Below are 14,495 nucleotides of genomic sequence, written 5' to 3' on the forward strand. Positions count from 1 at the left end.
CTTATAAAATCGCACACCTATGTTAATATAGTGAATTATTTATATTCTGCCTGAGTGGTGAAGAAGAGGTGTTATTTTATTTTATTGTATTTTATTTTTATTATTTCTTTCGAGATTGCAATTATTGCAAACATTTATTGTCAACTTGAAATATATGTGACCAACTGGTGAAATGAAGCTCAATAAATGTCCAATCATATAGATGAGTCCCCAAAATAGATAATGTCATCTTGTTAAATATACACACACTGTTACAAAACAGTACACATTTACCCACATTGTGTTCAGTTTGAAGCAGTTTATCAGCTGTGTCTTGGTGTTGTTTTTCTTTTGCCTCTAATGCCTCCCTCAGACTGTCAATACATTCCAGTTTCTCTGAGGTTCTGGCAAGCGTGTGCTCCTTTTCCATGAGCGAGGACTCCAGACACTCCTGTGTGCTGCTCAGTCTGAGTCAACAGATAGGTTAAATTATTTTTATGGCTTTTAAACAACATTTGTGTACAAATCAGACAATAACTAAAATTACAATGTTACGAAACAGATAAGAATCTTGGAATGTTTCTGTAATCAGGCACCAGAAGCTTATTTTAAATAATTACCCTTGTAGTTGTTTGTTCAGACTGGTGATGAGCAGCTGATGCTTTTCTGCATCTTTAATCTGTTGACTGCGAAGGCTGGCGACCTGTGCCTGCAGGCGCTCAGACTCATTCTAACAGATAAGATGATGACAGATCATTAAAAATACAAGCAAAACAGCAAAAATGCACCCCACTGCAAAACTGCGTGTCATGTTGGTATAGAAAAATATGGGCTTAACCTAGGGCTGCATGATAATGAAAAAAATATGAATTGCTCATTGTTGCTCTTGACCATTGTTATTGCAAAAAGATCCTTGAATTGGACCAAGAGGTGAACTAAGTGAAAAAGGACCCAATTCTCTTTACGTCAACACTGTCCCTGCACCTGAAAGAGGACTCTGATCCTTTTTTGGTCTCAGACCTCTTTGTGTTCATACTGTTGCTTTTTGGACTAAGTCCAATACACTGGCTGATGGCTGATGACTATACCTTCCAAAATTCGAGCCCATTCACACCGTTCAAAGTGCTTCACTGTAACCCTCGTTTTTATTTTATTATTATTACTTTGTAAAACAACATTGCTAGAAATGTTGTAGATTAAAGCCCTATTCAGACAGTAATTGTTTCTCATGTGGACATCTGTAAAAATAAATTTGCATGGCACCTCAGTGATACAACTCATGCATTCGGATGGCGAATTATTCATGGTGGTTTATTATTCATTTAGTGATCCTACGAACTCAGGAACGTGCTGCTCACAAGCTCGCATGATTGTCTGCTGTAGGCTAAATAAAATGTCATATGCTTGTAATAATATGAATAAATTCATATTTAATTTAATAATAGGAAAATAATATCCTGTTTAAAAATAGAAAGAGACACGCTATAGCTGAAATAATTTTACGTCTTGCATTTTATCTCAAAATGATGGATGTCATTTTAAAAACATGGAAATTAGTGGAAATAAGTTAATGTAGCCTCTTATTTACATGAGGTAAACAAAGCTGCTTGATTTCTATTTTTAATGTTGGCCTATATAATTGTATAATACAGTTTAAAATTGTTTCAAATGTTTACGTGCTTTTTTCCTCTTTCTCCTTTCGCTGAGCTGGAGTGGTGAAATAGGCTACTTCCCAGCATTTCAGTAATAAAAGTGCATCAGTTATCATACAGTGTTCCACAGTGGTCAAAAAGGATTTAAACAGTGAATTTTGAAACTCTGAGATGTGGATTCGGACGGCAATTAAATTACCACACGTCCTTGGTGTTTGTCAAAAACAGTAGGGAATTCAGCTGGGGATTTTTACGCGGATGGTGGGAGAAAAACACTAACATTCTGGATTCAGACAGCATCACTGACTAGTCCCTGTAAATGTTTAAAATACATTACGTCCCTATAAGAAACTATTATGTCCCAATAGGGCTTAACATTTTTGCTTAAGTTGTTGTAACGTAATTTATTATTAAATATTTGTGATGTTTTGATAATGCTCTCTGCTGTGCATGTGGTTTTGTTTTGTTCTCTTTTCCTTGTTCCTCTTGTCCACGCCTATTAGTGTGCATAGGTGTGTTGAATTAACTCTGAGGCTGCAGAATGGTGGCGATCTAGTGAAGCAGATTTAAGCTTTGAGGAAGTTCAGTCAAAGACATTCTCCTCTCCCACTCTGGAAGCTTAGTTGAATTTGTTTGTGCATTATAACTTTTGCTTTGTATTTTCTTTAACATTTAAATTACTAGTTTGGTTAATTGGTTAAAATAATATTATAATTAAATATAATCTCACATGCTTAAAATGAAACTACAAACAAGATTTTCGTGCAGACGCATCTCTCTAACATTTTGAAAGCGGTTGGAAAGACAACAGACAAGTGCATGTTGTTAATTAGTAATTTGAGAGATCTGCCAGCAGAAGCAGTATAGCCGGTTTGTTCGGAGGCATCTGATGAACAAACTAAATGGAATGGAAAAAACAAGTGAGCCCAGAATGATTTGTGTTTACAGTGCATGTTTTAGTAAAACGTTTAGAATGTTTAACAGTTTATGATTAGCTAATTGTGGCAGCCATAAACAATTATATTTATAAAATATAAACACAATTATATTTTTTGATTATTTGTGCAGCCCTAGCTTAACTCAAAATGTTAAAAATCACTACACACCCTGTGTGTGAACTGCACACCAATTTACAGTGCGAAGAGGACGGTGATAAGTACAAAGAGAAGGTTCCACGATCAGACGTGCTTTTGGAAGCTTACACAAACATAAACAAACCTGAGATGTGGACAGGGTGTCACCTTCATCTATACCAAACGTTGCCTGTGTTAGAGGAGTGTTGCATATAGTTCACTCAATATACAGGTAATTAACTGGCTATTACCAAATTATACCATAGATCATCATATATCATAGAAAGATTCAACGAGATTTTGTCAAAAACAAATTTGGATTACTTTATTTTCTGACAAGCAAAAAAAAAATCTGCTTCATTCACCATTTGTTTTTAGGGGAAAAAAGCTGAAACTGACCTTTTGATAAGCCCGAAGTACTCACCCTCATGTCGTTCCAAACCCTTAAGACCTGTTCATCTTTGGAACTCAAATTAAGATATTTTTGATGAAATCCAAGAGTGTTTTTTTTTATCCCTCATAGACAGCAACGTAATTACAATCATTCAAGGTATTAAGAAAAGTATTAAAGACATCGTTAAAATAATCAACGTGACTACATTTGTTCAACCTTAATGTTATGAGGTGACGAGAATAATTTTTGTGTGCAAAAACAAAACAAAAATAACTTTATTCAACAATTCTTTTCTAACCTGTCAGACTTGTACACAGTGAACGCAGTGCAGGCTTCCGTGTTTATGTCCGAACGCCGACTCATTATTGGCCGACGCTGTTCACGTGAGCACCACGACGCATGCGTGTGGTGTGATGCTGACGCAGGAGCCGGCCAATACTGAGCAGGTGTTCGGATGTAAACATGGAAGCGCTGAACTGCGTTCACTGCGTCAACTGCCTACGAGTCTGACAGGGCAGAGAAGAAATTGTTGAATAAAGTCGTTATTTTTGTTTTGTTTTTTGTGCACAAAAAGTATTCTCATTGCTTCATAACATTAAGTTTGAACCAGTGTAGTCACGCTGACTATTTTAACGACGTCTTTAATACCTTTCTGGACCTTGAATGACAATAATTACATTGCTTTATATGGGGAATAAAAAACCTCTCGGATTTCATCAAAAATATTTTAATTTGTGTTCCGAAGATGGGTTTGGAACGACTCAAGGGTGAGTACTTGACAGAAATGAAAGAAATTTCATTTTAGGGTGAACTAACCCTTTAATAGCATGAAGAACAAATACAGACACAGACTGAGCATAGAGATCAATTAAAGACTCAAACTCTCTTTGATACAAAAACATACCCCATGTGAGTTCTTGTTTTTAATGTTGATATCAAGAATGCAATTTTTCCCAAATATCCACATGACTGCAAATGTGACATTGATTTTATACAACAGTTACTAACAAAAGGTTAGTAACTGTCTTAATATTAAGATATGTACATTTTAAACAGTATTGTTTGCTCTATTTTGCAGCGAAATAATAGTTTCAACGAAAGTCACAGCAGGAATGCAACACACAGCGGTGTTTCCTTAACGAATCTGCGGCTTTGAACGAATCGAGAGAGTCAATGATTCAATGAACCCATTCATAAATACAGGCACTTGCTCACTGAATGAATGAAGGACTGACAGCTCACTCATTAAGACAGTGACTTACCACCACCTACTGGCGGTTGTAGTTTGATATTTAAAAGTGTCACTTTATTTTTACCATCATTACATATTTCTCTATTAAACATTTTCTATTTAAAACAATATTTATTTTATAAAGGTATTCATAAAGGTAAAAAAAAAAAAAAAATGAACTGGAAAATTAATTTAAGGGGGCAAATATTGTCCCTTAATGGAAAAGGTTTTACTGCAGTCGTAGTGGAAGAGAGGGGGTATGTAGAAGGATGTTAAATGCCACAGGGGATACGCCACTCTAAAAAGTTTGGGAACCACTGTCCTAAATTATACCTCAAACAAAACTATTGCATATCACCAGAGAGCACTTTGGATGCAAGATCTTTGTTTTGACAACTTTGATACTGCTTTTTGCCATTTTTGGAATAAATTATCATGATTACACTTGTCTTTAGTTAAATCAGATGGGATGTATCGCTTCTGCACAGATTATAGGAAGTTAAATAAAGTGACTAGGCATTATTCATTTTCACTTTATTTAATGATTCCTAAGGCAATTCAATCCAAAAATTTCTCTCTGCATGATTTACAGCAGTGGTGACTGAGGAAGCGGGCTTAGCAAAAGGTCAGTTGGCAGGCAGTGTAATTGCTGAGGCTTATAACGATAGTGCCTTAATATGTACAGTCCAAACAGTTTGTGTACCTGTAGTAATTCAATGCGAGCCTGAAGTTGCAGACGGTCCTCTAGATCTTGGCATTGTTTCTCAAGGACCAAAATCTGCTCCTGCAGTTGGTTTCTCTCCAGTTCAAGCTCCTCGACAACAGACCTCAAACCATCTAAACGAGTGAAAACAAAAACAAATATATCATCCACATGAATAATGACAAATAAAGTGAGTGTACTGATTTATATATTTTACATTAATGCTCACATCTTTCTCCAATCATTCTTTATTTTGTGTAATGCAAAATATTTAATAAAAAAAAAAAAGTGAGAAAATCACCGGCAAATTGCTCAAAGTGGATGCTCAACCAAAAAATAAAGCAGAATGAAAAGATCTGGCAGACCACTGCTCCAAAAATTAGAAATTTATAAACAGACTCTCAGAAAGGTAATGTTTCGAGCACACAGGCTTTTCTTTGGAAAGTCAATAAATTTCTAATTTACGGAGCCGTGGTGTGCCGACTTTATCTCTTCTTTCCGCAAAATATTTAAGACCTTACTTGTAAATACTTCTAATATTCCTAGGGACCTCCAGATAAAGCATGGTAATTTACTTGCCATGCAACAGCAGTGACCAGAACAAAGGAGGACAAACCTCCACATACTTTCTTACACAAATGGACACAAAACTACAACACATTTACTCTATACCTATCCAGATACCTCAGTTTATTTATTACAGCTAAATTAATATGTGTTAATGAATATTTTCTAATTAGACATTGTATAGCTAATGTGAGTTAATAAATAAGTTATTTGTTTGGTATGAAAAAAGCACAATTGCTTATCTATTCATAAGATAATGTTACTGCTACACCTGCATCCATCTTCACTTGAATTTTCCATCCTATACATTTAATTCTATTGTCCATTTTACCCTTGCTTTATTTGGGTCTCTTGATTTGTCATTATTTTTCTTCTATATCTTTTGTTAACACATTTCATTTTATTATGATGTGTCTTCCTTGAGTTGATCCAACAGCATGATATTCAGAATATCATAACATTTTTCAGATAAGTCAGACGGTAAAATCCATCCAAATTTGCATATTTTCTAATATGATCCACTTGGACAATCATTGTTCTAATTTTAATGTGAAATTCATTAGCTGGTGCCCCGAGATTAAAAGAGGAAGGTCATCACACTGGTGTGTGACCAAAATAAGACCAAAAACTGCACAGAGCAAACATTTACAACATGGACAGTTTCTAGTGAGTTTCACACCTGTATCTGCAGAACTGTGCTGTGGCCACCATCCACCCATATTCTCTCCATTCACATCGCAATCAGTGGGACCTATCGGGTCTTGCCTATTATGAAATTCCAAGTCTTCCTGTAGAAAGAAATAGTAAATACATTAGAAGATACATTATATATAACTTTTACATAAACATACATTTTTTATTATCACTTCTTTAAAATTAAAAATTAATTACTTCTACATGAGTGGAGAAAAAAATACAAACAGTACAGTTCATCTAAAAATGAAAATTGTACCTTTTACTCACCCTCAAGTCCTTCCAAACCTGTATGGCTTTCTTTCATTCTTCCACATCTTCAAATTTGAGATTCAAGATCGGTTACAAGACTTTTGAAAAAATAACAACGGATGCACTCGATGCCAAATCCTGTACCTTATTCGGAAAGGCACTGATAATGGCTTCAAAACGAATAATGAATTCTACAGAATAACAGGAAAAATATTTGGCGGACAAATTAATAATTATAATTTGTTACATTTATATAGCGCTTTTCTGGGTACTCAAAGCGCTTTATATGAAATGGGGAATCTCCTCAACCACCACCAATGTGCAGCATCCACCTGGATGATGTGATGGCAGCCATTTTGTGCCAGAACGCCCACCACATGCCAGCTTATTGGTGGAGAGGAGACAGAGTGATGAAGCCAATCAGTATACGGGGATGATTAGGAGGCCATGATGGACAGAGGCCAATAAGCGAATTTGGCCAGGATGCCGGGGTTACACCCCTACTCTTTTTCGAAGGACATCCTGGGACCTTGATTTAATGTCTCATCTGAAGGACGGTGCTTTGTGACAGTACAGTGTACGATATTATACATATACCTCTAAAATCACTGTGTGTGAAGTGAATCAGTGTAAACTCTATGAATGAAATGAGATCAGCACGATCGCAAACCAAATAGCCACGTCGGCCGTCGCTGCGAGTCTGCGAGAAATCAAAGCTGTCAAGAGTAATATCATCTAAGGTACTGAATCATACACATTTTCTACTACTTTTCTACTACTTGATAGTAGAATAGATAGGCCTACTTGATAGTAGAAAATGTGTATGTAGCATTTAGCCTATGCATTCTTTATAATTTGCTCAGATATATGACATTTGAATGCATGGTAAAATTTGTTTAAGGAATTTTCAACCACTAAATATTTCAACTTCCATGTTCTCTAATCAGCTATTCCGTTGGACACTAGGTGGCGCTACAATAAGCACCTTTGCGTTGTGGTTCATAACTGGTTATGGTTCGATTTGGTTTGATTTTTCCAAAAATCTAATTTTCTTTAACTCCTCCCAGGTGAAACTTGGTACGCTTGATCCCCATGCCCAAAAATGTGTCAAAAGAATTTTAATTTGTCAAAGAATTGCAAAGATATAAGTTAATTAATTGGTCAGGCATCGCCCATTTTTATGAGTTGACCTATATCTGCTGAAAGCTAATCTAAACGAAACTTGAAACACATAGACACCAGGACATTCTGAGGATGCGCATCAATTTTGTAAAATTCTGCCAATAAGGGGTGCTACAACACTTTAACTATGGAACTGTATGATCCATGAAATTGAAAATTGTAACTAATAACTCCACAACCATGTGTGATAGAATCAAAATCTTGTTTCATCTGAATCCTTAAAGCGGTTCAATAATATCCAACATTCTAATTTGTATATAAAAAAATAAATAAAATAAAGCCACTTGTGGCTATATTTTAACATTTAACATTATTATTTTAATTAGTAGATATTCAAATATTTATTTATCAGGATTATGAACTTCAAGTTAAATTCCTGCCCAACTTCTGGTTTTATCCAAATACAAATAAAAATAATTTTTGCATTTGTTACAGATACAGATATTGTCTCTGATGCATACCCTAGTAATAACCTTTGGCTACACTGACAAAGCGGACAGCGCATCCTCGCACACCATGTTTGAATGTAACGCATGTGTAAATGATAACGCCGACTGAAGGCAAGGGTTTCAGTGAATAAAGACTTAAATCACATTTAGTCAGAAGATACTTATTTCACAAAAGTCATTACGAACTACTTTTATGGTCTTTTTTTTTTTTTTTTTAAACTCTTCAGACCCTGGTAACTATATATTACTGTATATGGGGAAAAAAGCAGCATTAATTTTCTTCAAATTACCTACTTTTATGTTTGATGGGAAAAAGTCATACAAGTTTGAAATTACATAAGGGCGAGTCAATGGTTTGTGATTTTTTTGGCTAAACTATTTTGCAACACAGCAAAAATGTAAAGGGACTAAATACAGATGGGTGACAAATTAAAGTAAAATCTGAGAGATCCCATGGCTGTGGGGGGCATTTTGCTGTCATGTTTTGGGTCTACTTGTCCCATTATGAGTGGTTAACCACCTTTTTGACTCAAAGGCCACTCATTGTCCACAACAAAATCTGAATGATGAGGTCTTGCATGACCTTTGTAGCGGAAAAATATTTTTTATTCAAATTTCAACACAATAAAATGTTTTAGAGTTTGACAACTAGAAAAAATAATAAATTATAAAAATGCCCATGGAGTTTTAAAATTTTATTAATTTACATTACTTTTCCAGAATCACTGCCTTAGAGGAACAGGTCAATGTAAATCAATATAAAGTTGTTCTAAGTGCTCAGCTTTATCCAATGTTAAAACATTTCTATCCTAATGGGAGTGGTCTCTTCCAGGATGACAATGCCCCCCTCCACAGGACACGAGCATTCACTGAATGACTTGAGGAGTATGAAAATAATGTAAAACCTATGCTACGCCTTTGCAGTCAACAGGATCTCAACCAAAACTGAACAACTATGGGAGATTTTGGACTGGCATGTTAGAAAGCACTTACCGCCACTATCATCAAAACACTACTGAAGAATGGTGTTCAATCCCTCCAGTAGGAGGGATCCAGATACTTTTAGAATCAATACCAAATGCCAGCTAATCTGGCAGCACATGGTGGCCTAAAACCTAAGATGCTTTTTCCTTTAATTTGTCACTCGTCTGTATGTTATTTATGTAGTGACTTTAGTTCATACCTGCAGGCTGCGTGGGGTGAAATATTTGGGCTTCCTGCTTTTCTGTGGGCAGAGTCCATGGGCCTGGGACGACTCCTCCTCCACTTCCTGTTGCCGATTGGCTAATGCTGGATCGGAGCAGCCAGGAAACAACCAGTCATCCTCAATCAGTTTTGTGCCACAAGACAAAGGGAATGGATCAAATATATTTAAAGCAATGGAGGGCAGAGTACAAAATCAGGGTTGAGGAGAGACAGCCAGGTAATTCTAGTGCAGATTAAAGAGTGGTAAAGGGACGGAAAGCAGCAGGAAGGAGCACAAATTTCAAATTCAGTTTTCAAGGCATGACTACGGACCAGAAGTTCACACAAAGCCATCATGATAATTAGAGTGCAAACTACAGTGATAAGTAGGTTTTTAGATTACTTTAAGAAAATATAACAATTCATCTCGGTCTCAGCAATATGTGAATAATATCACCTGAAGTGATACTTCTCTTTGCCTCACACTCCCTGTCAGGTTGGGTGGAGGTACTGGTCTTCTACTCTTCTCTGTGCAATAATTCTTTTGAGTTTAATGTGGTTACCATCACACTTCCAGTAAAACTCCATATTGTAGTCATTTATTGCCCTCCAGGTCAGCTGGGCAACTTTCTAGAGGAGCTGGATGTGCTGATGTCCTCATTCCCTGAGGATGGCAGCCCAATTGTACTCTTCAGCAACTTAAACATCCACCTGGAGAAGCCTTACGCTACAGATTTCCATTTTCTCCTAGCCTTATTTGATCTTTAAAGGCTCACCACCACGGGTACTCACAAAACAGGCAACCAGCTTGACCTCATCTACACACACAACTGTATCACAGAATTTTTTTTTGATTAAACCACTGCATAATTTGATAATTTTCTTTATTATTTTTAGTTTACAACTTCCCTCTTACATTCCTGCGAAACCTATGCTCCCTTTCTCCCTACCACCTTTTCCTCTGTTGTGTTATCTCTTCCCACACCCAATTCTCTTTACTGGATGCGAATAGTGCCATAGACCCTTTATTCTCCTATCTAGACAATATGGGTCCTCTCTCCTCCAGGCAAACGTGTGCTACTCCCTCCAACCCCTGGTTATCCTATGATCTCTGTGAACACCAAACTCAAGGCAGCAGAGAGAAAATGGCAAAAATAAAAAGATTCAACTGACCACAGTATGTATCAGTCTTTGCTCTTATCTTTTTCCATCAAGGTTCACATTGCCAAAACTTCATATATCCAAAAAAGTTCAACAGACATGCAAATTCTTCAAAACATTAAATTCTCTCCTCTGCCCCCATCCGCCACTTCCTACCACCTCTTTAACAGTTGATGATTTTGCTAATTTCTTCATATACAAAACTACCACCATCAGCAGTCATCTCTCAGCTTCACAAACCCTGGAACTGAGACCAACGACATTCGCAGCTAATAATCTCTCCTCCTCCTCTTTCTTCATATGTTGTTCAAAGGTGTTATGTATAGAAATCAGATGTTCCAAGCAAAAGACAGCACTCACTCTGATGGAGGAACTTAACTGATGTCAACCCCAGCTTCAGATGTTTTTTAGTTTTTATTTTGCTGTGTTTAGTAATTCTTTTTTTTTCTTTTGAAATTTTTATGCCTTTATTGGATAGGACATTATAAAGATCAGACAGGAAAGCGTGGGGTAGAAAGAGGGGAACGGCAAAGGACCTCAAGCCAGGTGCAGCTGCGCTATATATGTCAAAGCTCTGCCCACGAGGCTATCGGTCCAATGTGCGTAGTAATTCTGAATGTATTACTATAGTAGCTATCTATATGCTGTCAAGTTTGGTGGTCTTTTGGTATTTCTATGTGGTCCTTTTTGGTACCACACCTTGAATTGTATGTATCTGTGCAAAAAAAGTTCTAAACAAACCTAAATTGTATTTCCCCCCCCCCGTCTTCCATTTTTTTGCTGTTGTACTGTGTACATTGTGAATTATGAAAATTAAAAAGTATTTTTTACAACTGAGAATTATGTTCTGGAATGTTTTCATGTGTGCTTTGGTGTGCACATTAGATTTGAATTACATGGACTCGTATCATTTTTGTTGGTAACTTGGTAAAATATTTATTATATAAACTTTATTTTAAATATGTTTCAGGCCTCTCAAATACTAGTCTTAATATTTTCTCTTGAATGTGTTTCAACCAAAAAATGCTAGTCACTTTTCAGTATATTTGAGCTTCTCTAAAGCTTAGATTCTTCAACTTCGAATATCCCTAGCGTCGGGGTTGACTCTAGCAAAGGTATCAACTCTCATTGTCGACTCCATTTCGAAGTCTGAATTCGCTTGCTTGTTCACTAAACCCTATATTGCAAGGCAGATGAGTGCAATATAAGCAAGGAGTGAACCAAATGAAGCCAAGAATTCGAAGGCTGACATATACACTGTGCGTGCCACAGTAACTAATCTTGTATTCTTATGGCTTACACAGCTTTCTAAAAATCCCAGAATCTAAGGGGCCTTACACAACACTGTTTTCAACTAAAAATGGAAACATTTTATATGCATTTTGGCCATTCATTTACACCTGAAAACACAAACTTTTGAAAATTGGGTTTAAAATGCAAGTTTTTGAAAACGATACCATTATTGTCTCTGTGTGAACTACAAAAACGCAAATTTGTGAAAACAGTGTCATCATGTGCATGTGTATTACATGTTCAGTCTATAGCCGCTTAGTGTTTCTTTACAAAGTGACAATGCCAACTACTGGTATGGCATGAATAATAAATGTTTTTTTTTTTTTTTTTTTTTTTTTTTTTTTTGCGGATCCGTGTGGGGATCATTTTGACAACATTGTCATCTGTACGCAAAAAAAACCAAGTAAAAACGTTTCCGATTTTAGTACATCGCTGTTGTGTAAACGTACCCTAATACCCTAACTTCTCAAACTGTTCCTCTACTACTATGTGCAATTATGAGAGAAAACAGTACTTTTCTGCATGACTTTTCAGTATAAGCCTAACCAATTTCTGGTGCTTTTGTCCAAAATGCTGTATTTAGGTCTAGTCTGACTACAGAATCAGGTCCCACTGAATGCGGCAGAAACATCTGGCAAAAGGCAGTTTGTTGTTTGATGACATCAAATGATTTTTTTATGGCAGCCTCAGGTTGCAATTTTTTTTCTCTAAATATTTCCAAAATTCAACATATATTTGAATTATAAAGAATTTGGGGAGTCTGTTTCAGTTAGGGGAAAAGATTAGTGAGCACCAGGTTTTAAACCAACAGACCACAAGAGGGCACAACAAATAAATATAAACAACAATACTGGACGCCAGTGAATTTCCTTGTCTGGATAAAAAAAAAAAACTATCATTATTTACTCACCTCCATGCAGTTCCAAACCTGTATGATTTACTTTTTTTCTTAAAGTGTTAACAAAAATTTTGAAGACCCTACTATGTTTCACCCTACGGGGGAAAAATACAGTGAGACATCACGGAGTGTGGCCTAAGACATTATTCCAAAATGTGTTATTTTGTGGTCCACATAAAGAAAGTTATACAAGTTTGGAATGATATGAGGGTGAGTAAATGATTACAGAATTTAAATGGGTGAAAGCCTGTACTTTACACTACAATTCGTAGTGGTAATAATACTCGACATAAATAACTGAAACATCACGTTAACAGTTGCTAAAGATCCATTTTATAGCACAGACTTGTGCAAAGATTGAAGTCAGGGAATTGGAAGAAGAGAAAAAAAAAGAAGACAAAGCGACAGATGAAGGACAGGACCCCATGAGCCAGCCTCGTCTGTACTGCCAGAGTTTCCTCAGAAGATAAAAAGTTGCAGAAAACTACTGGTAGTACAGACGGGGCAAACAATGGAGGCGATGAAACCTGCATGCACAAAACTGATGGGAAACTGTTCTCAGTGGCTGCACCTATCATGCAGAGCAGGAACAGAGGCAGAGATGGGGAGGAGGAGGGTCTCAGGGCCAATAGGTGGGAGAGAAGTGTTACAAAACAAATGTAATCAAAAAACAAACCAAACATTTTGAAACTCATTAAGCATGCCACCATGTCAGTAAGGCTCATTTCACACTAGATCCATATAGCAGGAGCAGAGAAGAAGCGGCAGTGCTGCTCTACTCACGCTAAGTTAAAGTGACTGTATTATTCGTGGTCAAAATTAATATGGATTCACATGAAAAAAAAAATTTTACATAAAAATATAAGTGAGGTCTATTGTATTTCATGTAGTCCCAATATGACTTTAAACAGTGTGTAAATAAAAGCATGTTCAAACAATTTAAATTATAGCTTAAAAAACATGCTAAAAATAAAATTTATCATATAAAACTACAAAGTTTATATGATACATTTATATAAAATTATATCGTTGAACATGTTATATGGTTATATGGCATGAGTATGTAAGACGAGGGAACACTATCACATCACAGCAGTGTATGCTGTGATCGTAAACAAAAGAACATGACAGGCTGACATGATTGGACTACAGAACCAGGTAAAGTTCAGTTGCACGCTAGAAATGCTGCCAGTGTGAGAGCACAATGGGCACGTGCTGCTTCGGCTCTGCATTCTGCTTATGCTTCCAGTGCGAAACAGGTATAAGAAACCCAAATATCTCAAGACATTTTTCTAAAGGGTTTATCCTCTTTCACAATTAAAGATTAGTTCACTTTCAAATGAAAATTAGCCCAAGCTTTACTCACCCTCAAGCCATCCGAGGTGTATATGACTTTCTTCTTTCTAATGAACACAATCTGAGAAATATTAATAACATTAGCATTACCAAACGAGTATGAGCTGAAGAAAGTGCCTCCATCCACATCCATCCATCATAAACATATTCCACATGGCTCCGGGGGGGGTTAATAAATTCCTTCTGAAGCGAAGCGATGCGTTTGTGTAAAAAAAAAATATATATATATATTTAACAAGTTATGAAGTAAAATATCTAGCTTCTGCCAGACCACCTTTTGTATTCAAGTTACGAAGAAAGTGTAAACTAGCATTGTGTCAGTTACACTTTTTCCATAAGTTGAATAGGGAAGGCGTAGGACGTAGCGTAAGCTTTTTGAACTGCTAGAGTTTTACACTTTCTTTGTAAGTAGAATACAGAAGGCGGT

The 14,495-nt window shown here is 36.4% G+C and overlaps 1 protein-coding gene across 2 annotated transcripts in view; it reads right to left on the bottom strand.

Moving 5' to 3' along the window:
- Nucleotides 1-14,495, bottom strand: part of si:ch211-220f16.2 (golgin subfamily A member 4) — a 37,850-nt gene that overhangs the window by 10,592 nt on the left and 12,763 nt on the right. The window contains exons 9-14 of one of the 2 annotated variants that reach the window (XM_051871007.1): nucleotides 9,359-9,465; nucleotides 6,279-6,387; nucleotides 5,033-5,166; nucleotides 2,850-2,894; nucleotides 600-709; nucleotides 278-446 (exon numbers count right to left, since the gene is read on the bottom strand). In XM_051871007.1, coding sequence (XP_051726967.1) covers nucleotides 278-446; nucleotides 600-709; nucleotides 2,850-2,894; nucleotides 5,033-5,166; nucleotides 6,279-6,387; nucleotides 9,359-9,465 — 674 coding nt within the window. Of the gene's footprint in view, nucleotides 1-277; nucleotides 447-599; nucleotides 710-2,849; nucleotides 2,895-5,032; nucleotides 5,167-6,278; nucleotides 6,388-9,358; nucleotides 9,510-14,495 lie in introns of both variants that reach the window. The other variant, XM_051871006.1, reaches the window with a different exon arrangement.

Source organism: Ctenopharyngodon idella, chromosome 18 (assembly GCF_019924925.1).
Source record: "Ctenopharyngodon idella isolate HZGC_01 chromosome 18, HZGC01, whole genome shotgun sequence".
In the NCBI taxonomy this organism is placed as follows: domain Eukaryota; kingdom Metazoa; phylum Chordata; class Actinopteri; order Cypriniformes; family Xenocyprididae; genus Ctenopharyngodon; species Ctenopharyngodon idella.